Raw genomic sequence first — 26748 nt, 5'->3', positions numbered from 1 at the left:
CACATACTAGTACCATAATGATGTTGACACTGAAAACTGTTTTGCTAGTTACCACTATATCGGCGAGACAGGTGAGGGAGTTGCAGACTTTTAGTTCCTGTTAGTCTTTCACTTCCTTGTTCCCTGATAAGTTGATGTTAAGAACCAGGGCTGGGGGCGGAGCTTGCCTGGCTCCAAGATGGCCACAATGGACTAGAGCTCCGGCGGCCCGACCATTACTCCTACATAGACCCTGCGCCCGCAACTCCTAGTCTGACACAAAATGGAGGCATAAAGAACCGGAATGCGCCACGACCCTGGAGCAGTCAATAAGTCCAAAGGACCTTGCCCAATGTGCCGAAAAATACTCCGGAGCTGAATTCACGACCAACATGGCACCCGCTCTGTAGCCGCCTGCGCTACAACTGGAGACAGCCGGACCTGGCATTGGCACAGCGAGCAGAGGAGTTGGAGGGAATCCTACAGAGCCAGGCCTCCGTAGTCCAGCTGGGGCCGCTGAACTCGTGCAGTCTGTGGGAGAGTCGGCAGCCTGCCTATTGAAACTGACCAACACAGGGGGCGGGTGTGGCTGTGGAGAATCGGTGCCTTGGCGGACAACTGCGCAAGAGGCCTACCAGCGGCTACAGCTAGAATAGCTAGATAGTCTAAGAGAATACAGGATTTCATGTATGACATACAATATATGCTTGGAGTCAAAAACTTTACTGCTGACTTTTTAAGTCGCATGTCCTTACCATTAATTGAACTTGACAAGAACTCTTGGAATGATTTTTCAGTCGCCCACATTTCAATAGATAAAACTCAGAGTAGTTTTAGTAAAGAAGAGTGGCTTGAAGCGGAGAATTCTGACCAAATCTTACTTGTTCTCAAACAGTTGTTTATGAAAGGTTGGAATGGAATGGACAAAAAGTTTGTCAATGATGATTTAAGGGGTTTTTGGGAAGTTTGTGATGAACTCAGTCTCTGTGATACGCTTGTCTTACGAGGTGACAGAATTGTGCCACCGAAAAATTTAAGAAAGAAAATACTTGATTTATGTCATGAAGGACATTCCGGAATTACACGTACCAAACTTCGTTTAAAAGAGCTATAATGGTGGCCTAGGATTGACTTCGATGTTGAGAGGTGTGTAAGGTCGTGTGTCAAATGTGAAGTTTCTGATAAAACACTTAAAACATTTAATCAACCTTTAGCTTATCCCCATTGTCCAAAGTTCCCTTGGGAAGTTGTTGCCGTTGAGTTTATGGGACCGGTCAACTGGCAAGATAGATCACCAAAGTACATTTTAGTGCATATTGAGACTTTTTCGAGATGATTAGAAATTTGTGTAGTGGACGTTATCAATACTAAAACTGTACTTACATTCTTTGATGATATTTTCTTGAGAGACGGTTTCACTAAGTTCATTTTATCGGATAATGGTGTACAATTCAAATCCCTTGAAATGAGGAACTATTTGGCTGCATCTGGTATTCAACAAAGGTTCACAGCTTTATATCATCCAAGTGGAAATGTTATTGTTGAGAGCCAACCGTGGTATTAAAGGGGTTCTCCAACTTGCCAATAAGAGTAATTTACCTTAGGAAGAAGAGTTAAAGAAGTTACTTTGGGCCTATAGATGTACTATCCATGGTACCACATGCCAAAGTCCTTTTTCCTCAATGAGAGGTAGAATTCCACATTCAAAAATGTATCCTGGTTGGTTAAACAAAAGTGGAATGACCCAGTGCGATATACCTACTGTGAGAGAATACATTAAGGATTCTCAAATAAAGAATAAAACCCACCATGACCTAAGACACGGCACTAAATAAGTGGAGTTTATGTAAACGTCAATGGGTTCATGTTATAAATGCTAAGAAAGTCTCCAAAGGTGATAGTACATTTAGTGAACCTAAATTAGTTGTTAAAGTCATGAACAACACTGCCTTGCTACAAAATGGTGAAGTGTGGCATTTCAGTCTTGCCCCAGTATCGTATAATAATGAAACTAGAATGCGTGCAAAAGCACAAAAGTTTGGTGGTGGGATACATTTGATTTCACACAAGATACTGATGATTCTAATTTGATTGGTGATAGATGTACTCCTGATGGTATAACCTTCCCAGATGTTTCATCCAATTCCAATCCTGTGTTAGATGAAAATTTACATGAATGTTCTGTTATTCCCGATTGTGTTCCCTTGCCAGAAACGTCATCTGATTTCAATACACTTGTGGAAGAAAATGTACTTGTGCTTCCTGATTCAAGTACACCAAGTCTTTCCTGGGATACAAATGTGGTTAATATGTCTAGTGGAAGGATTATTAAGAAACCTAAATGTCTAGAAATGTTTGATTGTAGTTAACAATTTTTTTTTTGTTCCATTTCTTTTAGAGGGGGGGATTGTGTAGTATGTTACTTTAAGGTATTTCATCATATTAGAACCTTATTTACAGTCTAGAATTGTGGAATGAATTGTGGAATGACATTCCCTTCCATGAGCGATCTGCTGAGGAGGCCGTTCGTGCTGGATGTGCTGTTGCTGTATGCGGGGGGGGGGGGTTGTAATGAAGAATCCAACATATTCATTTACTTTCAAGCGGATTTATTCAAGAATGCTACACTCGCCCAATTATTGCATGCCTTCTCAACTAACGGGATGCCGCGCTTCGCATGGCACGAGAGATAAAGACCCTGCCGTATGAGGGAATGGAGCTCTCCTTGTAATCAAATTTCACCCAACAGGAACAGGAAGCAGGACGACTATTCACCCCAGTTAATAAGAGACTACGCGAGTTACAGTTGGAATATAATATGCTGTATTCGGCCAAGCTCCGCGTCCTGGCTGAGGGTACAGCACCCTTCTTCACGGAACCAAAGCAAGTCCTACACTTCTTGAAGCTACGAGGGGGTACGGGAAGCAGAAGGAGTTCGCCACGCGGAAATCAAAGTGGATCAGGAGAAGCATAGGAGCAAGGGAACTGAAACAACTGCTCCAACTCGAGGGACGGGGAGCCGCCCATCCCCCAAGTACCGAATGATGGGTGCGTCCAGATTTGGAAGGGACTTTGTATTGGTAATCAGAGACGTAGCTACGATGGAGAGCCGGAGTGGGGGAGTCACGGAGTCAGCATTTGAATTCATATACATAGGTAAGACTGTTCGGGCAACATGTCGACCCGAATACATAAGATTCAGAACATAAGCATTTCCCCCAAGAAAAACAATTGTCATCCAACGCACCCCATGGTTCCACCACGGGTAAGATCACCCCAGCTGAGACAGAGGGGGTGGTTCAGGAGAAAGTTATGGGACACTGTAAATGGGGAAGGGATCACAGCTTATTGACTCATCACTGGCCCTTGCATCCTGTTTTTGTGTGTTGCGGGCAAGACTGTACTATGGGATAGCTAAGAGGTTTGGGCCTGAGGTAACAGGCAACATCCGCCCCTATGTGTGCACCACCATATGGAACCAAAGGACTAGGGTTGTTATGGGGTTGTTTAGGGGCAGGGTTACTTCGTTGGGAGGGAATGTATTCTGCTTTGCCAGGTTGGAGGGCAATTAGCATGGGAGAATTGGGAACGGTTCATGTTTGGTACTGGTTTAAAAAAAAACAAAAAAAAACGAAATTGTGACAAGTTACATAAGGCAACATGACAGCACCATCAAACAAGACAGGCCACCATAGACACGAGTAACCAGGGTGCAAAGGAAAGCACAGAAACACCATTCCTAAGACTGCTTACCAGGAATGTGCGCGGGCTCAACAACAATAAAAAAAAACCTTAGGAAAGTTGTTGCCTCCCTTAAATGCCACAAGGTACATGTTGCAATTCTGCAGGAAACACACCTCCCGCAAGAGAACGAGTTACTGACTAGACAAAGGATGCGAGGGCACTATTACACTGCAGGATTCACATCGCACGCTCGAGGTTTCTCGTCTGGGTGGATAGCCAGGCTGGGGTACACCTGACAGGCTTACAAGCCGACGCGGGGGGCAGATATGTGAAAACCACATGCCGCAAAGATGACCTAGTAGTCGAGCTGGTAGGAGTATACGGTCCCAACAACGATGATCCGCAATTTTACCACAACCTTAAGGCCAGATTAATGCAGAGGGGCAACTATCCTCCGATATGGGGAGGGGATTTTAACTGTATATTGAACCCCTGTTTGGACCGGTCCAATCATATCAGCATATCAGCCGCAGCCAAAGCTATACTAGATATCACAGACAACGCAGGGTTAGTAGACATATGGAGACACCAGCACCCCGACGAAGAGGGATTCACGCATTATTCATCAGCACATGACATACATACCCGCATAGATTATTGGCTCATATCCAACAGCCTGGTGTCCCGGGTAGAAATGTGTAGGCCACTCCCACGCACCTATTCGGATCACTCCCCAGTGCTCCTGGACCCAAGACTCCAATCCCGCCGGATGGCCTCATTCACTTTGCGCTTCCCCCCCATTTGCTGTTGGACCCAGTCTTCAAGGCAGAGATGGCGCAGGCAATAGAAGAATGCTTCACTCGCAACATAGGATCTGTCTCCACCTTTGCCACAGTTTGGGAGACATTTAAAGTATATACAAGAGGGATAGCGCTTTCTAAACATGCGTGGGTCCTGAAGTCCTTGAGAGGTAGGCTCGCAAACCTGGAAAAGGAATTAGCCGATTTAGAATCAAGATACAAACACACAGGGGACACCAGGGTGTTGGGGGAAATTAAGACTAAACTAGCCGAATACCAAGACACGGCTAATGACGAGATCAAACATCTCGGCAAATACTCTATTGCCAGAACGTACGGAGAAGGAGAGCGCCCCGCGCTGCCTTAACGACACTACTCCGACCAAATGAAGAGCAAACAGCACTCTCCAGCATACTAGACGAAGAGGGGAATTTAGTAATGGACAACGAGCGAATAGCAGCTAGATTTTGTCGCTACTAAGCAGAGCTATACCGCTCGTGTATCGCTCACGACGAAGCCTCTACAACGGAGTACCTAGAGCACAGAGATGGCCTGGCTCACTATGGAGCACAGAGAGCATCTCATGGCACCCCAGGACCCTTCTGAAATAAGAGTGGCACTAGCTGGAATGCAGGCAGGGAAGGCACAGGGAACGGACGGCTTAACTGTAGCCTTCTACAAGGCTTTCCAAGATCTCCTGGTCCCACACTTAGTCACTCTCTATGAAGAAATGACAAAGATGGGAATCATGCCACCGACGATGCGCGAAGCACTGTTAATTGCACTACTCAAACCAGGCAAAGACCCAGACAAATGCGCCTCGTATAGACCACTGTTCCTGCTAAATGTGGACACCAAGATATATGCAAAAGTCCTGGCCAACAGGTTGGCCCTCTTGCTGCCAGGCGTCGGGAGTGCGGAACAGACGGGATTTGTTCCCGGCAGATCGCTAACGTATAACTTAAGGGCACTCTTTGGTACCATCAAATTCATAGGTCCAGAAGTGAAGGCCGCAGCAGTATTCTTAGACGCTGAGAAAGCATTTGACTCTGTAGACTGGGCTTTCTTAATGGCTGTTCTCCCCAGAATAGGGGTGGGAGGGGTATACTTCAAGTTAATAGAAGTCATATACAATGGGCCTACTGCCAGAGTATCGGTAGGGAACATAGTGACTACCGCAATCGAGTTTACCTGGAGTACCAGACAGGGGCGCCTGCTCTCGCCACTCTTATATGCCATAATCGCGGATCCCCTAGCCTGCACTTTACGGGAATATCATGGACATAAAGTACAGCGATTCCCTGGCAATAGACTAATAATTTCGGCATACACCGACTACACTTTATTATATATCCACGACTCCGACAGTAATCTATCCCCGGTGCAAAGGGAGGTGGTCTGGTTTGGGGGGCTATCGGGGCTTCAGATCAATTGGTACAAATATTCCCCCTTACTCCTAGTACGACACAAATAAACAGAGTTCCCATTACAATGGTTATCCAACCAGATCAGGTATCTAGGAATACAAATACACACAGACCCAACACAGGTATTTAGTGAAAACTATGGCAAAGCAGTCCAGAAATTAGAGGAAGACATTCTTAGATGGATCAAATTACCGCTGTCTATGATGGGACGCATGGCAATCATGAAGATGGTGGTCCTCCCTAGATTTGTATTCCTTTTCTTAAATATCCAGACGTCGTTGCCAAACTCTTTCTTTAAAACGCTGCGATTTCAACTGCTAAGCTGACCTGGGCCGGAAGCAACTTGGGGTTAAGTGGAACACTCTGGTGTTGCCATAGGACATGGGGGGGATTTAATGGCCCAGAGCTTTATTACAGATCGGCACAAGGCTCGCTGGCGCTTTACTGGCTTCAGGACCCCCATGACTTACCACACTTGTATATCGAATGGGACACTGCCGCCTCCTCTACTTTACCCGGACTGCTATTTCGCGACCCAGCAAAACACCATGGAGTCCTGGATTCACTCAACTCCACAGTACATGCTTGGAGACAGAGCCAGGAATACTACGCCCGCCGGCTCCCCGTTATACTTGCCGCACAAAGATCTTATATGGTGTTCCTGGTTCGAGCTAAGTCAGAAGGGAAGTATAGTAAAGGCCCTGCATACCCTGGGAATCATGAAAATGGGAGACCTATTTAACCAAAGAGTGGGGAGGGGATGGGATTCCTTTCAAGAGGCCATCGCTACACCCAAGTTGTTAACTAGATATCAGTACTTTAGAGTGAGGCACTTCTTGCGAGAACTACTGGGGGACAAAATGCTAGACCTCCCCCGACATCACAGCACTGTCCTCCTTGATACCAGCAGACTCCCCAGCCAAATTGATCTAAACAATATAAGCCCTAGCACAAGAAGCATGGAGACATAAATTACAATTCAAGACTAGAGTGGCAGCGAGACTTGGGCAGGACAATAGATGACGGGTGCTGGAAACACTGCTGTGCAGCGACTCGCAAGGTGTCACTGAATGGCAGGCACAGGTTAATCCATTATAGGTATATTAACAGAGTGTACTACACCCCAGAGAGACTGTTCAGATACTGTTTATGCAACACAAAAGAATGTGTAAGATGCCACGCAGACTCGGCTAACTTTATGCATGTATCATGGCTTTGCCCAGTGATTGCTAATTTCTGGGGGAGGGTGTTCCGCGAACTGGAAAGCATAACAGGCATCGAATTAGAATTAGATCCCATGCTTGGCTTGTTGTGATTCAACAAGGAAAATCACGCCAAAGACAGGAAATTGGTAGCGATGGGATTACTATTAGCCAAGCGCAGAGTCGCAATGCGCTGGGCGAAGAGTCCTGCACCCACAATTAAGGAATGGCACACAGACATGGTATATTGTAATACGCAGTGAGATGTATATAGTGAGCTATTGCCACCCAAAAAATTACTGGGGCCCCTATCAAATGTACTTAGTTGGCAAGGAGACAGGGGAGGCTGAAGGTGATCAGGATAGTAACGGAACACAGACGCAAGGGGCTTCTGAGATCACAAGCAGACAATACAAGTAGAGTGGAAAGTTTGTATAATGCGCTGAGATGGGCCCATTCGGGGATCTGTTGGGGACACAGCCCAAATCCATAGTGGATAGAGTAACGGTGGTTCAAGTTCTACAGTCATAAGTGACGTACCATATCCAAGTAGTAGTGACCAGATAGCTGTGACATTCAAGATGGCAATAAGGATAACAAACGCAATTTGCAAACGTATGAGCACGATTGTTGTACGCTAAATGTCATGTAATGCTGTAACATTATCTGCAATTGGTATATGTGTTCCACATAACAAAAATAATAATAAATAAATAAATAAAAAGAACCAAGGCTGCTTTCCCACTGAAGGTGATGAATCCCTTTAATCTAAGCCAATCAATCAATCACCATCCCGCCTTTTACCATCCTCCCAATCCCACCTAGGAGGGGGAATGCTTGCATTGGTTGGATTCTACAAGGGTAGTAAACAGCTACCTAGACCACGCCAAGGACACACGTCTGGATGACCCACTCTTTGTCAGTTACTGCTGCGCTAAAAAAAGTAAAGCGGTGCAGAAACGAATCCTTTCGAGATTATTCATTCTCTGCATCAAAACCGGATATGCTTGGGCTGAGAGGATCCTCCAAAAGGGATCAGAGCCATTTACCAAGGACAAATACACTACATCTGCCCTTGCCAGAAGCGTCCTCATTGCAGAGATCTGCAAGGCGGCAGCATGTGCTTCTCTGCACACCTTCACAAAGCATTACTGTCAAGATTCCTAGGTATGTAGAGAGAGCCACTTTATCGGGTCCGTTCAGCAGGATTTCCTAAGCTAATTATCCATCAACCTGCATCCAGGTCGGGGTATTGCTTCTGTATCCAATCTAAAGGTGAGGAATCTGCAAGTAGAAGTATCTATCAGGAAAAAAAACGTTATATAATCGGCAGTAAATATCTTTCGTGTGGATACTTTAACTACTTGCAGATTCCCCACCGACCCACCCACTTTCACATTTGATTTATAGTTAGAGGGAAATTTAATAACATCTCAGGTTTGTGCTGGTACTCTATTAATGTCGGTCTGTTCAAATTGAAGGCTTGGAAAAAAATGGATGGAAATTGACGTCACTGCACCAGAGCAGGCACTATATTGCTTTATTGATATTATCCGACGCCTCTTTCAGGGCAGATTTAAAGGCAGCACCCCCTACTAGTGACATGACAGATTTGTAGTGTCAGTTCCAGCCTGGGATAATTCTACAGGTGAGGAATATATAGGGAGATAGGGTATTCACCAGAAAGATTGTTAATGCAAGTAAGTAACTTTTTCTTACAGTTTATCCACCAGAAAGATTGTTAACGCAAGTAACTTTTTCTTACAGTTTATGCAGATTATTTCACACTATACATAAACTACACTTATAATATGAATAGGGATCCCGGTTTTATGCTATTTATTTTTTAAACATTTTTGTCTGTATTTATCCATATTTATTTTATGGCCAACTAATTGGTATTTATCCTAATTTATTTTGTGTTTTTAGAACAAAAGTATATTTCCACATTTATTTTGCTGAAAATATGCACTCCTACTTTTCGGTCAGTCCCATTTTATCAGATTAAACTGCCAAGTATAGGAAGAAACTACACCCACAGGTAAATGTTAACGTATGCCTGTATAGAAGGAACTCTCAACCGGTTTTTAGGTTTTGCATACGCAGCACTGCATAGGAGGAGACCTTTAGAAATCGATTCAGCTTTTGAGGCAAAAACGTGCACGCATTGCATTGCTTTGAATGGCAACGCGTGTACGTTTGGCGATTCCCCTGCGGGAGCGAGCTTTGAAACCATCTGTTTGTAATTAACAGATGGTTCCTGCTCGCTCCCACAAGGGAAACAGGCTGGGCTCTCTCCCCTCCCCCTGCTGCCTCCTCCTCTTTCAGCGTGAGGCGCGCGCGCTTGTTCTACTTTGGGATAAGACTCAATGTAAAATAGTCTTGCTTCACTTGTAACTTTACAGGCTTTTTCTTCAATCCTTATTTAGCAACATGTTTTCATGTATATTTTCCATGTATTTCCAAAGACTTCTGTAGCATCACTGTTTCACCAGGCATTGGCATATCAGCATGTAGTGGAACCCCGATTATAAGTTGCTTTCACTAGGAAATATTTTTGCCCCTGCTTTCCTGCATAAAGTCCGTCTGTCATAATTTAGAATTGTCCTTTTCTGTCCACATTGGTACAACCGTAAAATGAAAAAAATAAATCACCCACGTTATACTCTACAGGTCACATGGGTTCAGTAGTTTTAACCATGCCCAATCCCACATTTCCCTCTTGTACATGCATAAAACAATAAAATACGCCAATATTTTTCGAACCTGCAGTATTGCGTCTCATTGGATTTTTGAATATATTTTTATTCCTAATATAATTTTTCTGTTCTCACTTTGGGTGTCAACTTTTTCATGTCGACCGCAAAATATTATGGTCAAGACTTCAGAGCACATCAACGGAAGGGGCCTCAGTCCTTCACTGGTACCTACACAGCCATATTTGGGTAGTGGTACGCATGAACGGTAATGAAGACCTAGATGTATTAACCAGTAATCCACCTGCATTTTAAACTTCAATGTGCATGTCACAACAGGCACAGTCACCAGCTTCTTTCCCCTTTCAGCTTCGACGAAGAGGGTTAAAAATGCGACAACAGTTTGTTTTTAAGCTGGAGATGAATGGGCATCATGTTGGAAGTCTGGTACTAGTTCGACCTGGTTCTAGATCAGCTCATTGCTTCTAGGGATTTGATTGCTGCTTAACATGCAGGCCCTCGAACTGGAGACTCCTTTTCAGTAATGAATGTGGTGACCACTCACTTTTGTCGATCTCCTCCACGAACAGCTTGTGGACAAAAGTCCTATTAAATACAGTACAATACTTGGTACAGTGGGCTTTGAGTCAGCACATGGCTTATCACTGGTTAGCTTCTAGTCAATCTCATTCCCTTGCTTTTTATTCAAGGGCTTTCCTTAATCTTCTTGGATTTGTCCCTCCTCAGAAGCAAATGATGTTTTGTTCCTGATGGAGGAGATGTATCCTTCCATTGCTTACAATTTGGACACAACTTTTTTTTTTCTTAGTAGTTGATGGAAGTGTATTTTTTTTCTCTTTTCTTGGCTTTATTTATTTTACATCCCCCGTACATGTTGCTCTCCTCCACTTCTTTCTCTACCCTGCTACCCCTTCCCACTCCTTTGCTACATTTCATTACCACAACCGGTTCTCCCATTGCTCTACCGTCCCTTCCTGCGTGTCTGCTGCTTATTAACTCACAACTGGTTCCTTTGTTGCTCAGTCACACCTCTCTGCTCATCCTTTGCTTTTCTTCACCTCCTCCTGCTTCTCGCCATTGCCACTTACTTTTTACATTTCTTCCTATAGAGAAAAATTATCGTTTCTGCAAGATCTTAGCAGCTGCAAACTGCTACCAGGCTACTTGGCTATCTTGGAACAGTAAATTAAACTTAACAAAAGTAGCTACTGGTGCGATTTGAAGTGTATAAATGCGTTTTGCTAGATGTGTGTGCACGTAATGGTGGCCTTCTTGGAATGCTTTTTCAGAAAACCTATTTCAAAATGGCTATTCATGTGCATGAATCATGATGCACTTGCACAAAGATAAAAACCTTCCAAAAGGTGGTGCATTCACATGCAATGTGCCATTAGCCATATATTTTTTTGGGGGGTGGGGGGTTATCTTTCTCAATTTTTCCCTATGCTTTACAAGCGAACATTGGCAAGACAATAACAAAGTCCACGCATTTTGAAGGCAAGGCATATTGAATTGGTCAGTGCTTGCTCACACGAAGTAGTTCCTGGTCTGTACGCTAGGCTCGAATTTGAGTGAGGTTCGTTTTGGCGAAGGCGAGATGTGGGCTATTCAAACTGACAACATACACTGGAGCTGCCATCAACACACTAAACTATCTCACGGGTGTTGGAATATACTTCTTGCCCTCGGAGTTGTTTCGCTGCGTTTGGAACCCTTGATTTGGACCTTTCTTACATATCTCTGCAGTAAGCAGTCACTTAATTTGAGCCGGTGGTTTCAGGTGCTCGGCACCAGCACTTAATTTACAACACCGGAGCTTGTGACAGTCTGCCACAAGGTGGTGATGTCTGGCTAAGTTGGAGAGGACCACAACAGGTATTTATTAATTCGATATACATTAAAAACTAGTATTACCTGCCGCCAAAGCCATTTTAAAAGCTTTGGGGGCCTGAAATAGATCGAACTGTTACACTTGCAGGACTGTGTTGGTACTGTCATTGGCAGCGCTGGCAGGGACGATGTGTGCTGCAAGCTGCAGTCGCCTCCTGGCGAGAGCCCAGCACATTTTTATTTTTACAAATTAAGCACGGTCCGTCACTGTGCTTGGAGTGCAGGTCCACAGTTATAGGCACGTTTTTCCTTCGCCGAGCATCGAAGACATGATCTTTGCAGCTAGCAGTTACTCACTGAACTGCGTCTGAACCCCGAAGCCTGCTGTTTGTTTACTCGTCTACCTGTGCAGCATGCGCCTACACCCAAGGAGCTGCCTGGGCGGATGACACCAGCGTGGTCATCTACAGCTGGCTCTGGGCCTTAAGTGAGCAGATTAGCCCCATGAGGCTTTATGCAGAGGACACATGTGGCTGCCCCCCTTTTACAGCCTCTGCTCTGTCAAGAAGCTCATGTTTTCTTTCCCCTCTCAGAGGAGTCTAGGCCAGTTCCCAGCAAGTACAATAAATGCGAAGTGTCATTTCCTGACTGGGAAGACAGCGGCTCCAAAAACTGTAAAAACTGAAAACTGGGAGCCCTAACTATACATGTTATGTAAACACCTGCAAACTTAGACTATTACAAGTCAGTTGACAAACACGTTGCAGCAATCATCAAAAGTAAATTCAGTGGATGCATCAGACTCGTTCAATAACTGGTTCGGAGGGTGCTATCCCTTGCACCAGACCCCACAGAACAGACACCATGTTCTGCAGAATCAATGTATCAACGGTCACTGTGACCTTCCAACATTCACCATGTCTCTGCATTAGATGGCTACAGTCAAGCATTATAGTTGTCATATTCAATGCTTTCTTTCATGCATGCTTCACCCTCATTTTTAGGTCTCGCCGGAGCCAGCGCATGTGATGTTTAGTGTGTGGGCTTTAAAAAGCCAACCACAGCTTTTTATCTGGCATAGAGTGTGCGGTTACGCGCACAATGACCAGCAGAGGCGCCATCTGGCTTTCTTCTCCCGTCATGGTGCGCACACATCGCACACCACTCGCCAGCCTGCTTTCCCTTTTGCCATCACTCGCGTGCTTTTTAAAAATTTTCTTTTAGCACGCACACAACTCCCTCTGCCTCTCTCTCCCGCTGCAGCCCCCATCTATGCATTCTTCGCCCATGTTCCCTGATCTTTTCACTATTTTTTCTTTCCTCCTTCTCCCCTCTCTCTGCAGTCCTTACACCCATCGCCTTCTCTTTCCACTTGATTTCTTCGCACAATCTTTGCCATTATCGGTTTATCCACTGCCCTCTTATGCCGCCCATCTGTCCATTCTTTGCCTTCTCCCGTCCCTCTTTTCCACCTCTGCACTGGCTCTCCTCACTGCCGTCCCATCTTCTCTCCCTGCTTCACCAAACTCCTCTCGTCTTCTCCCCTACTCCGTCGCTTCTTCTGCATCTTCTCTTCTCCCCCCAAACATGATTTAAATTTCAGCCAGGCATACATATACCGTGGACTGCTGGGCTAATGGTAAACCCCTTTCGTTGTTAATGGATTGACAAGAATATGTTTTTTTATTTTCATTTGAGGGAGTTGGAACCATAAGAGGTACAAGCAGGAAATGTTTCAAATAGAACAATTATTTTCTGCTTGAGATGCAGGGAAGATTTAATTATGATTCATGGAGTAAAAGAACGAGCCCCTGTGCTTCACTCACCAACGCTAGGAGCAGGAAATTTAACATAAAATAAAATAAGGATAATTAGTCATTTTGCCTGCATGAGATAGAACTGAATGACTGGCAAGCATGAGCAGACTGGGCCATCAATATCCTCATGAGCAATATTTATAGTGAAATAATTAAGAGAAAATTCTGTACTGGATGGTATTAATGGGAGCTCCAAACTTCGTTTATGACATTATAAACAGAGTTATTAATGCCATGATTGATCAAGTAGTAGTGTGGGGGCTTTTGGGCCAAACGAGATTCCCTAGAATGGACGGCTGTTCTTGCTGGAAAGTAAGATTATTCCCTAGAAACAAGCGTTGACCAAGTCAACATGTCTGAGTTTGGTGTGCTACCACGTAGAGAATCTTCATTAGCACCTTTAAGCCAGACAAATCTAAGAAACAAAAAGCATACACTCTCAAGTCTCTCTTTCCCTCACTGTTGTCCTTTTTCTGCTTACGTGTGAAAAGGTGGCAGAGTGCTATGGGGATCTTAATAATCACCTTTTTTCACTTAAATGACACAAAAAAAGATAATAAGGACTATTCGAATGGCTTCCTTGTCAACTATCTTCATTTCAAATGCAGTAAGAAACAAGCATTGGCATAGCAAATAGGTCTCGCCTTTGGGACCTTATAAGTGTTTAGCCATGCAACAGTTAATGTTGTTGCAGTAAGGATATTGTGCTGCATAACTAAATACTTATAAGGTCCCAAAGGCGAGACCTATTGGCTATGCGCCAATGCTCGTTTTTTTTTATTTCGACTGTAGCATGCATATGTTTGTTTGTCAGGAATGCAATGCTGGCAGTACCCAAATTCCTCTTCTCTTTCCAATATGGTACTGCTTGTTCCCTCTCACCATGTGCTTGGCTCTCATTTACTCCGTTCTACCCCCCTCTAATTTCTCAGTCTGTTCCGGTGGACCACATTTCTCTTTGCTTCTCTCTGGTATCTATCTACTGTGATGGCCCCCACACACTGAGCTGCTCTGCCACCTTGACCTCTATCAATCGGTTAAGAGGCCCAGTATCTACTCTTTTAGCACCTACTCCACTCTACGAGTCCATTCATGTCCATGTGTATCCGCTCAGGTGCATTTGGTCCACACTTCATTTTCTGAAGAACAGGACAGGGGTAAGTTCTGAGAATCTTTTCTCATATACAAACTGAGTTGATTGCGGGAGAATTAAGAAACAAAGCCTAGTGACTTTCAATGACTTCAGCTTACTGTTATCAGTAAGATTTTTTTTCAAAGTTTTGGAAAATCCTCTTTCTATTTAAACTATGTAAAACAGCGGGAGCAAACCAAAAACAAACAGTTTCAATAACCTTCTCTCGCTGTTGTTGGGAAGGGCTCAAAGGGGTTGCATGCAGCATAAATAAACGCACACACCTTATAACAAAATGTCAAACTAAATGGGCTTTCAAATCCACTGGCTTCTAATCTTGACTTTTTAGTTCTAAAAGAAATGCAATATCAACGTGTCATTGTTTAAACGGATAACAAATAAGACAACAGTGATATGTATTCACACAACTCATCGGAGTAACAAATTTCTGTGCTGAGTGACTGTTTATAGCTATATGAGGTAACCAAGTTTCCTTCTTTACCCCCGGTGATTGTGTGGAACGGGTTCTTTCACAACAATTATTTATCAAGTTTTGCATAGTGTGATCTTGACTCGAAATTATCAGAGAGCTTTACAGAGTTGGCAAAGCAGCAGTTATACGAGCTACATATGTAGTAAATACAAATAAATGGAGAAAATGCAAATAGCTAGTAACAGTATGTACAAGAAGTAGACAGTAGGATATGTGGACGATATAGTTCTGAGGTAGTTACAGTAGGGCGTTGCTAAGTCCAGCGGTTACACGATTTACATATGGAGAAAATCCAAATACATGGAGTAAATCCAAATGCATAGTAACAGTATAGGCAAGAAGTATATGATAGGCAGTAGGATATGTGAACGGCATAGTTCTGAGGTAAATACGGTACGGTGTTGCGAAGGTGGGGTAAGTAGAGGCACAGATTTTTCCCCAAGGTAGTAGGTAGTGATGCTCAGATTTATTAATTCCTAACAAAATTCCTTTGGCACTCACTGTCCGGAGAACACTTGTGTTGTGCAGATTGCCCGACTTTCTCCTTCTTGAGGGAGAGAACACAGTCCGAAGAAAGACCTGGCTGACGTTCCTGCCTCAAAAGTGAAAAAGACAACTTTGATGGGATTTGTTCCTGATGCTGTTGAGTAAAGCCTGGAAAGTGTCCAATGATAAAGGTGGAAGTCAGCAGGGACTAGGCAAGCAGTGGGTAAGCAAGAGTTGGTGCCGGCCAGGGATGCTCTGTCAGTGAACTCTAATCTCTCAAATGGATATGCCCTTGTACAGCTTTGAAACACATGTACCCAATGAGGTACTGAGTGTTACTGTAAATGATATTACAAGGATGTTGTTAGGAAGAGTTCTTTGGCTGGGTAAAGGTCATAAAGATGATTTGATGTCTATTTATTACATGTGGACTATCTAATAAAACATCCCCAAAATCCACCCTCTCCGGTTAGAAAGTGATCTGTCAGTTAGAATGTGTCAGGGCCAAGTGTCCGTTCACTCAAGAGGCCAGAGGAGTGCCTACAACTCTCAGCAATCCTGAGAGGTTTTCTGCAAAAATCCATTCAGATGATTTTTTGAGATGAAAAGAATTAGAAATGCTTGGTTTGAGCTCAAGGGGAGTCCACTGCAGTGTGCAATCATGCAACAAATAAGGAAATAAAGATCCAAATGAAGGATATATGTAAAGAGATATAGGAATGGAGCATACATTTAGAGGAATATATGCAGACCAGTGCATAAGATTATAAAAGGGGATATTGCACCATGTACAGCATAACTATGGCCTCATTGGTGCAAAATCTCACAGTTCACAGGTCATCTACAACCACGCAGTGAGAGTAGATAAGACGAGCCTGCTCCTGTCATACATATTTTGCCCTAATTTCAACAGACATGCTACACAAAGCACTTAAAAGAAATAGTGCTATAATGAGATTTTGACTCCCAAAAGTATTGAGGTCTATACTTTAGGCAAGTTCTATTCCACGGGCTGCTCAAACTGGTGTATACACAGTTGTATTTGGCATCTGAAAAAAACTGAAGGGGGTTTCTGTACTTGTTCATCTGACAATCCTTGCACTGAAGACTGGTTCTAGCCCCATACTGCTAATGTATTTACACTTCAGAAGGGTTTGAACCCTTCACAGCCTATGTGCCAGCACTGCAGATGGGTTATAACCCCCCTCTAAATCCAGAGCTCTCACATAACAAATGCTTTCTATCCTCTCACAGTCCATTTGCCCACATAGCTAATGTGCTCAGAAAAGCAGGGGTTAGCTTGTCCCCTCAAAACCCATGTTCTACTCCTCCTCCTCTTCACTCACTCTCGTACAGATCTCAGTACCTGGTATCTCAAGTCACCTGACCATCACCTTGAACCATGCATGTGAAACATTATGGCCACTTGTGCAATAGATGGGATTTTGAGTTTCTCTCTCAGCTTATATCAGTCTAAGATCGACACAAACAGAACTCCAACTGGGACTTCTCCATTCAGCATTCACAGGATGCTAATGCAACAACTGGTCAAGGATCAGGAGAGACTGCGCTGACCACCCTCCACTTCTGGCGAGGGCAAGTGAGATTAGCATCCCAGACCAGGAGAACTAGTATCCGTTACCTTGATTTTGCCGCAACAAAGCAGTCCGTCTATACATCTGTGTGGCATACCTCGGAGTTGCTTTTGGCATAGTTGACAATCTACTCTCTCTACTGCACACTGATGTCTCAAATGGAATTCACCAGAAATGTCCTTTAATGGTTCACCTACCATCTTTCCAGTCTGCACACATGGGTACCTCCAGGTTCCAAAAGATGCCCATCCCCTGTCCTCCCCCAACCATGGTTCCATATGGCCCCCTGTCATCTTTAACCTACATGGAGTGTTTGGTGCTTTACTCACATATAAAATCAAGATTCAAAACATACCCATGATACACAACTCCTGCTGAACATCACCTCTGCTTCAGACATCCAATGCCTTACACACTGCCTGCCTATCAGCCATACCTGGTTGCCAGTTTGGGAGCCCGAATTCCAATATTTTATGTACCCTATTTTTTACTTTGGATAGTTCAGCTCCTCGATCTCTCATTGAAAGTTACCTTAATAATTAAGTTAACTCAACTCTTTATTCCAAATTTCTCCCATTTCAAAGTGTCGCATTTACAAACAGTAGGCTCCTTACTCCCAATGACCAGTAGACACAGTGCTATAATGAGAAAATACAGCCCAGAGAAATTTAAAGTGCAGGAAAACGCTCCATATTATTAACTTTAAACTTCTCCAATAAAACAAAGACTGTAGGTTAGTGTTATACATGTAACTGTGCCACAGTTGGCGAAAGGTATGTCCTCTGCTGCAAGTACATACAACACAGGCTCTCAGTCACCCGTACAAATATGTGCAATAGTCAAGCATTGGGCTGAGATGTATGATTTTCTGACAGACCACCAGCCAGATGCGTTATTTCAATCTGAAACATGGCTATCTGCTAACACAGCCCCATACAATCTTGCCACAATTCCACAGAGCTATGCTATAACGAAGCGGTATGGTTGGATCTTTTTATCATTCCCTTCCAGATCACCATGTCCTCTCCTACACCTACCCTGATTGGAGGCCGGCAGAACAAAATCCAGAAATGGACAAAGGTAAGCCCGGCTGCCTTTAGGGAGGCTTTGACTGCCAACAGCCCTACTTTAAGTGACCACGTCAACATAGTAAATTCACAATTACAAAACTGGATAAGTGATGCACTGGACTGGATCACATTTCTAATGATTCGCACAGTTATTTGCTCCAAACCATAGCGGAATGGTTTAACGAAGACATACAAACGTTTAGAGCATCTCTGGCATAGGAATTACTGTGCCTCGGATATAGCTATGTATGACAAGGAACTGAAGGAATATCATAAACAGATCAGTCTCTCCTGCAGCCACTATTATGCTCAGAAGATTGAGCATGCCCCGAATTCCTCACAAGAGATTTTCTCCATCGTGAATCTTTGTCTTCCTTGGAGCTGGTCTCCACACAGATTGAGCAGTGTGTACAATTGTAACTTGATCTCTAAAAAAAAAAAAAAAGCCTGCATTAGATCCAGCTAAGCTGGAACATTTCAGGCATATTTTCCCTGCTTCTGTTTTTCTCCAAAGTGGCTGAAAAACAAACTATTACCTGAAGAGGTATATCAAGACTAAAGATCTTGTTGTGATCTTGTATAAGGAGGTATATTTGCATAATTACTACAGATATCTTTCATAAGACCCAATCAGGTTTTCGCCCCAGTACGGCACGTAATCTGCGCTGTTGTTGGACTCTGTTTCTCTTAGAGTCATTGTTGATGGGGGTAAAACCGCAGCGCTGAGAATGCTGAAGTTGAGTGCAGCGTTCTACACTGTATCCCATGGCCTTCTGCTTGAACGGCTTTGAAAATGCGGTGTTGGGGACACTGCTTTGAGAGGGCTGGCCTCCTTTCTACAGATCCACAACTTTCAGGTAGTAAAACATCTTCTCATCTGAGGTATATTTACTGTGAGCAGGGGGTGCCGCAGGGCTCAGCACTAAGCTCGACGTTATTTAATCACTACATGTGCTTCTTAGCCGATGTCATCGAGTGACATGGCTTTAATATCGTGTCATACGCTGCTGACACGTGCTTATTACCTTGTTGCAGGATGAGGGAGTCTCAGCAGCTCGATTCAGATCTTGCCTGGTAGGATTAGCAGAGTGGATGGATCACAACTGTCTCCAACTTAACACTGGGAAAGCTGAGGTCCTGATCTTAGGGGAACTACCATCTATCTGGTCCACTGCGTGGTTCCAGATGCTCTAAGACCAGTACTGATTCCAAAGCAGAAAGTTAAAAAAATCTTGGTATCTGGTTTGATACTAATCTCACATCTGATAGTCAAATAACCAGTCTTGTGAATTGTTTCGGCATTCTAAAAACACTGAACAAGATTATGGGTCTCCTTCCAAAAGCTGCCAGACAAACAGTAGTCCAGGCACTGGTCATATCCAGGCTGGACAATTGTAATGCACTCTATCTTGGAGCCACCAAGGCAGATTAAGAAAGCTTCAAAGGGTGCAGAACAAGGCAGCATGTTTGCTGTTGAAAGTCCGTAGACACTCGTCCTCGAGTCCAGCTCTTGCTAAACTTCATTGGCTCCCGTTGAGAAAGAGTGTCTCTCAAAGACATGTGCTTATGCCACAATATTTTGAATGATAAAAGCCCTAGATATTTGCATTCGCTGGTTAAACTTTATTGACCCAACAGAAGTTGTACGTCTGCAGAAGCTGCACCTACGGTGGTTCAGTGTGTGAAAAGAGCACGGATGGGAGGTCGCTTTTTTAGCTTTCTGGCTTCTAATCAGTGGAATACTTTACCTCTGAATCTGAGACAGGAAGACTCCAAATCAGCATTCCATAAGAAACTCAAGGCGTGGCTTTTCAGACAAGCCTAGAGTAGGTTGACTCTGCATTTTAGGCTCCCGTGGCATTGAATCCCTAGAGTGGGGACGCTCCGAATGGAGTAACCAGCGCTCTATAAAATCCTTTATTAGTGTTTATTATTCAGATGTACACATGTTCATACATCCCCAAAGACTGAGCTCTCACTGACACCCATTGCAGTCCTTTCATAGTGCCCTTAGTCATAGTATTTTGTTCAAACCATAGTAACTGGCTCTATGGACATTAGGCTTAAAGTCAGTGAAGCTGGGCTGGTGGGGGGTGTCTGGTAACAAACGCAAGCTGTTTAGCCTTCAGTAGTTCACATTGATTTTTACTTATCAGAAGTAGCTTTCACTACAGAAAATGTTGGATACCCCTGGTACAGAGGGACACAAGAACAACACTGGAAGGATTAAAGGTTAAGTGGATCTGCTGAGATTCAATGTTGCAATCTTTGTGCACATTTCATTAACTTAAACCTCAATCCACAGAGCTTCCTTGGTGGCTGCTGCAGGATGCCTTAAACCCTAATGGAAAATGCCTTTCAGTGGAGTATTAAGTGAAAGCCATAATTGGAGTCCAGTGGACCTCTCACACCGCTAGCCCTCTGCGACACCCGCACCAATGCTAGCCAAGCACCTGTCACAGCCTGGGCAGTGTAATGGAGTTCTGATGGCGCTGTTTGTTAGTAGACTTCTAATGGATTGGTCGGGGGCGCTGTCCTGGAGTATTACATCATGCCCCATCTTATGTACGTTGACACCCCTCGTTAAGTGATGTTCCGTTCTGAAATAGCCTATCTCCTCCCTTGGTCCTGTGTGTTAGCCTTGCTGAGGTTTTATGAGTGGTGGTATTTTTGCCGCTGACTCTCCATGTACTCTCTTCTCTCCCCAACCCGCCCAGCACAAGACTGCTAACTCCAGGTGGTATGTTGCCACCACCAGTGGCGTCTCCAGAAATTACTATTAGTGAGTGGTTGGAGGCACACAAAGGGTAACAGATTAAACTGGTAGCCCATTACAGGCACTCCTTTACAGACTGAAAAGGAGGGATCTACAAGGTTGGGAAATGCAGTGACACTTTTGTGAGTGCCCGTATTTCTATTTTTAGACTTTGGTCCTTATTTTTTTAGATCTCGCCTGGCGTTTGCAGCGCGCATGCACTGCTCTCGCCATGCAAGGGCCTTTTGGATTCGATACAGAGTCCAAGCGTGCATGCGGGCGGACAGAAGATGTGCACGCGGGGACTGGATGCTTCACTGGCGGCGTGACACTGTGGACTTTTTTTATTTTGGCTCGGCAAACTGTACTTTTCAATATTTAATTATTTTAATAAGCAGCGCTGCATGCTGCACTGCTTACTAAAAGCATCAAATATTGGGGGAAAAATAGTCAGCAATCTTTGATTGTGCTCATTGGAGCGAGTGTTTGCATGCTTGTTTAGTCAGAGACAGGCGATTGAGACAGACAGGCACCATGCATATGCATTGGCCAGAAGGAAGTCTGAGAAAAGCAGTGACAACGCAATGTTTACTACATGCCATAGTTCTCTGACATCACAGCAACTCATAGTACGGGAGCAAGGGACCTTTATTAATAGATTCAACAACGCCTAAGCTGCTTGCAACCCTGTTTGTTAGTTTTGAACAGGAAACACATTTTGCTAGGAGTCTTTCTGCATGGGTGGCTGCCGCCACCAGAGGCATGCTGCTAAAATTCAGGACAAACATTAGCATCCCTCTGCAATAGCTTTCTGGCTGAGTTCGTCAATGAAGGATGCACAATTAAACAGCCCCTTGGTTTATCTTTTATTGCATCTGGATTTTTTTTATCCTCCTGGCTCTAATGGCGAGCATACACACGGCGCAGTCCCCGTGCCTATTGAAATGCGGTCACCATGAAACATGCATCCATTAACATCCTTATCTTTGACTTTCGTTTTTAAATTGCCCTACTCATTAGGTAATTATTTCGAAAAAACAATTGTTAATAAAATAATACTGTGACCTCTGATATTATCGAAGGCATAATCCCGCGTGGAGCACTTAGCCTCTCATTAGCATATTTGTGTATTTACTATAGAGGGTGATGGAGAGAACAGAAAGTACCTCAGAGTTGCTAGGGCCATACTTACTTTCTGTACCCTCAGATGCATTCATGACCTCAGTCATGACCTCTGAGAGTAGTGGTAAAAAGAGCAGTGCTCCGGGTACCAAACGTCAGGAGACGGGTAGTACTTATACCATCGGCTCTGCCGAATTGTCGTCATGCATTCAAAGCTTGCAAGAACACAGACAAACTTTAATTTGCATTTAGAATCTGATTTGACTGTGGGAACAAACAGAAATGCACGTGCGTTATTTTGATATTAAAAAAAGAGCCTACTCATAGTCCTCTTAACCCTGCGTCAAATTGCTCTTTCTTCTCCATGCCTGATCAGAGTCGAATTCCTCCTACCTGGTCGTCATTTCCGTGCCCCCAGAAGCCCCAGAATTAGAATACTCTGGCATATTTGAAGGTCAAAGGGTGCGCAATTGCTTTGATTCGATATAGAGCATACTTATTTTTCATGCATTCTAAATTGGCAGAAACATTTCAGCTCACCTGTCATACATTTGGAGCATGAATGTATTGTGAAACCGTCATCAATGTGCTTTCCAATAATGCTGTACACTGAATGCCTTTAACAGGCGAGTGCTGCCAATGCCTTTTTGCACTGGCGCTTCACTGTATTATTTTTTATTATGTTTACTTTACTGTTCTAAAATAGCCAGAAGCCATGTTGGAACAATAAAATAAACAAGCATTTACAATGCAATAGGTCTCGCATTTACACGAGTTTCAGCTATTTACATTGTAAATGACAATGCCTTTAATTTATGTTTTGCTTTTTAGAACATAAATTAAAGGCATTGTCATTTACAATGCCGATAGCTTAAACTCGCGTAAATGCGAGACCTATTGCATTGCAAATGCTTATTATATAGCACAAACTAGACCCGAGAAATCAGGTATCAGAGCGCTTTACATGAGCACCAGTTTCGTTACAGATGGACACATTCATTTTTGTTACGCACGGGGAGATGAAGTGATTTGCCCAGAATCATAGGATGTTGCGCGTTGTTGCCGAGACTCGAACCCAGTTCCCCAGATTCGAAGTTGACCGCTCTAGCCGCAAGGCTACATCCTCTCCCCTTATTGTGCATTCTCAGTTACTGCATATTCACTCACTGCACAGGCAGTCACACAATTCACAAATACAAACTGCACTAACACACTAACCTCTCTCACGCATCACAGGAAGCCATGGCACAATCACAGCACTGACACTTACTGCATTTACGTACTGAGGTACAAGCACTATTCACAGGTACTTATAGAAACAACGATGAGGGTTGCTGCTATGTGTGCACCAGAGAGTATAATCTAGTGTAATAATATCCTTACTTGCAATTAATGGTCTCCTGCTCACTCCTATTGGCCCACCGTTAAAGCCACTTAAATAAAGAACATCAAAAGTATAATAGAAATACACAAATAATTATAAAGAATAAGGAATAAAAACAAATAACTCAAATTCATTTTGTACTACAACATTTATTTGTTTATAACATGTAACATTACTCCGCTCCTTTCTATTATACTTTTGATGCACTATTCACAGGTACTCACTTCGCACCTTCTCTGATAGCATATACAATAACTGCACAGAATTACACTGCTGGCACGCACACTGCAAGCATATACTAGCGGCTCTTTCTTTCTCTAGCACACACAAAACACATACAATAAGCCACAATAACTGTACAGACATGACATTCATTGATATAGTCATGTATAGAGAACATGCATGTCGCAAACACTCAGAAAGTATACTTGTTGAATGTATTTTCATTCACTGCAGATACTGTACGCCCACATTCACTGCACCAATATGCTGACATCTCTCGCACACTCAGAGCATACAAAAGCACTGCACATGTATTGTCCAAACGTGCACTGACACACTCAGGTGGGCAGAAACACACGTGCAAGCTGCTCAGGCACTGAATGCCCACCCTCGCGGACTGCACATTCCATGACTTAACAGACTAACACATGCACGCTTACTACAACAACACACTCATGTCACACAAGAGATATTCCTTGCTGTCACTACTCGCCACCCATAATGAACTCAGCAGTGATCATTGTGTGGTAATAAAGAATTCGGTTTTACAGACATCTTGCCATCTGTAATTTCTGGATCCAGTATTATTCCAAGGCTACAAGCAGCCTGTATGGAATGGGGAATAACAGGCAGAACTCAATGTTACTGCAACGATGAGAGTACCATTCCATAATTCAAAGCCATTTCGCTGGAATAAGTGTCTCCAGATTTGACATGAAGGATTTCTCAATGGTCGCCTGCTTAATAAATACCATGGGCCTGGTGGTACTCATGTGATGGGATGTTGTGTGAGATATTCCTTTTTTAGACACTAGTGGGGCCCTCCACATATAAAACACAGTTCGAAATTGAAATGCATAATGCCACTTCATGCACGTATTGCATTAGTTTTTTTGTCAACATAAAGACCAATATTGTTAAAGTAGCAATGATCCTTTTACATTTGTTGGATATAGTGAAATCCAGCCATTTTTAAAGAAAGAACACACACACAGAAAAAAAACAGGAGCAGTTCAAACTAAAGCCCGGGTGGGAAGACACAGCTTTAGAAACACCCCCTTGTGTTGAGTGTTAAAATACCAAAAAAAATGTAGCTCCTAAAACAGGAGCAGTGAATGGACACAAGTACTTGGTCCATGCTCTGGGGGAGGGCTAAACACAAGAAGAGGCATGATGCATGCATGCCATGGCCAAATGGGGACAAACGTTATGAGACAAACGTTATGAGACAGACGATGGAGCGAGTAAATGGTATGCCTATGGGAGGGCTGAAGCCTACACATTAAACACAGTACATCTCTTTGAGACAGTGATTGCGCTGTCTAGCCGAGACCTAAAAAAGAGAAAACAAGTAAGAACACTTTTTCCATCTATGCAACCATGATCTGAAACAAAATACCTGTACCCAATGCTGCTACAATTTAGGTAAGCTTTAAAGAAACACCTCTTTGAAGAAAAACCAAATCACATTCAAATAATAGGCCATAACTAACTATCTCTTCTATCACTCATTGGCTTTATGAGTGTCTTTGACCCTGTGCAGTGCTCCGATGATTTTTGGCTAGGTTTGCACTATATAAATAGATTATACATACGTTATTGGCAACAACATGGGGGGACCATTAACGCATTTGTAAGAACCTCATTTTGCAGTACACCTCAAAGGGCCGGTGGGCCTACTCTTCCAGGAGAAGCTTGATTTCAGAAGTATTCGAGAGACATTTCAATCACACATATTTCCCCATCTGGTAATTTACAGTTTCTCTGGAATAGACCAGAATAACGGATCAGAAAATGCATATAATAAGAGACTTCTGCCCAGAGAATATACTAGGACTTCACCCGAGGATCCCTCCTGAGTGGCTGATAACATAAGAAAGGCATAGATCACATGAAGCAGTTTCCAGTGACATCATCTTTATGCTAATTATTCATTCTGAAACCTGAAAACACCTATCTTTTTATGGTGACAGCCTTCGACGCCAGTGGTAACCAACTGTCCCCACCACAGTGACCACTGATTGTTCCCTCAATCCGAGAAAAGTCTCTACAATCATTAGGGTGCCAACTCACCACTGAAGACATAGGTAGGGTACGACACTTACTTCTAACAATGTTGAAAAACATGTTGACCACTAATGGTAAATGGCGCAAAGTGTTATCAGTTGCCAGTAATCATGGGTGAGGGTCCCACCTTTACCAATCACTTATGCTGGAAAATACCCGCCCTCACTTACCAGCAAAGGTGGAACGTGTGCCCGCAGTGAATCGCCGCCACATCCCTCACGTTATCGAAGTAATCCGAGCAGATAGTGCACGAGGCACGGATCGGCATCGTAAACACTAGCAGTGTTCGCGCACTTAACGGGGTTCTATTGACTCCTCTGCAGCTCTTTCACGCCGCTTTAGGATCCCCTGTTTGTATTTCTTCAGAGACCTGTCAGCGCGCACGCGTAGCCGAAGTTTCACTGTTTCCTAAGGTCTTTCAAAGCTCGCGGGAAAGGACCCGGAAGGAGAAAGCACGCTAGCCAATCGAGAACGGCATCGTTAAAATGACGTTTACAGAGGACTGAGTTGGGAAAAATAAGACCAGAGTGGCTGCAGCTCCGAGGTGGGACTCAAGTCTGATCAAACTCGCCCGGATTAGTCAGGTTGGCCATTCCTGCATCTTCCAATGCAATTTATCTTGCACGCTCGCCATTCTGCCTTCCACTAAAAACCCAAGTAACCTCCTAAAATCCAAGTAAACTCACTCTTTCCCTAAACTCACCAAACCCACTCTTTCCCAAACCAACTGAAAACTAATACTTTCCCTGCTGCCCGGCATGCCTGCTGACCCCACCGTCGAAGTCCCTAACTTCGCTCCCCTCGACCACCCACCAGGGGTTTTCCCAGTCGTTTGTGGACCACACCACCCCGGGGGTAGGGTTCAAATCGGCCACACCCGAAACCCCCATTGGCTTATTTGAATGTTGAAGACTCTGTAGCTGTCTTTCAGGACTTCTGCACGTAGATTACTAATCGTCCCTGGAC

General features: G+C 43.8%; 1 protein-coding gene across 1 annotated transcript in view; it reads right to left on the bottom strand.

Moving 5' to 3' along the window:
- Positions 1 to 26187, bottom strand: part of TRAIP (TRAF interacting protein) — a 280748-nt gene extending 254561 nt beyond the window's left edge. Inside the window, exon 1 of the mRNA XM_085625058.1 lies at positions 25953 to 26187. Within this exon, the coding sequence (XP_085481184.1) occupies positions 25953 to 26050 (98 nt within the window). The 5' untranslated portion in view covers positions 26051 to 26187. The remainder of the gene's footprint in view (positions 1 to 25952) is intronic.
- Positions 26188 to 26748: the final 561 nt, after the last annotated feature.

Source organism: Triturus cristatus, chromosome 9 (genome assembly GCF_964204655.1).
Source record: "Triturus cristatus chromosome 9, aTriCri1.1, whole genome shotgun sequence".
In the NCBI taxonomy this organism is placed as follows: domain Eukaryota; kingdom Metazoa; phylum Chordata; class Amphibia; order Caudata; family Salamandridae; genus Triturus; species Triturus cristatus.
The sequence above is the reverse complement of the archived record's forward strand: the minus strand, read 5'-3'. Positions and strand labels throughout refer to the sequence as shown.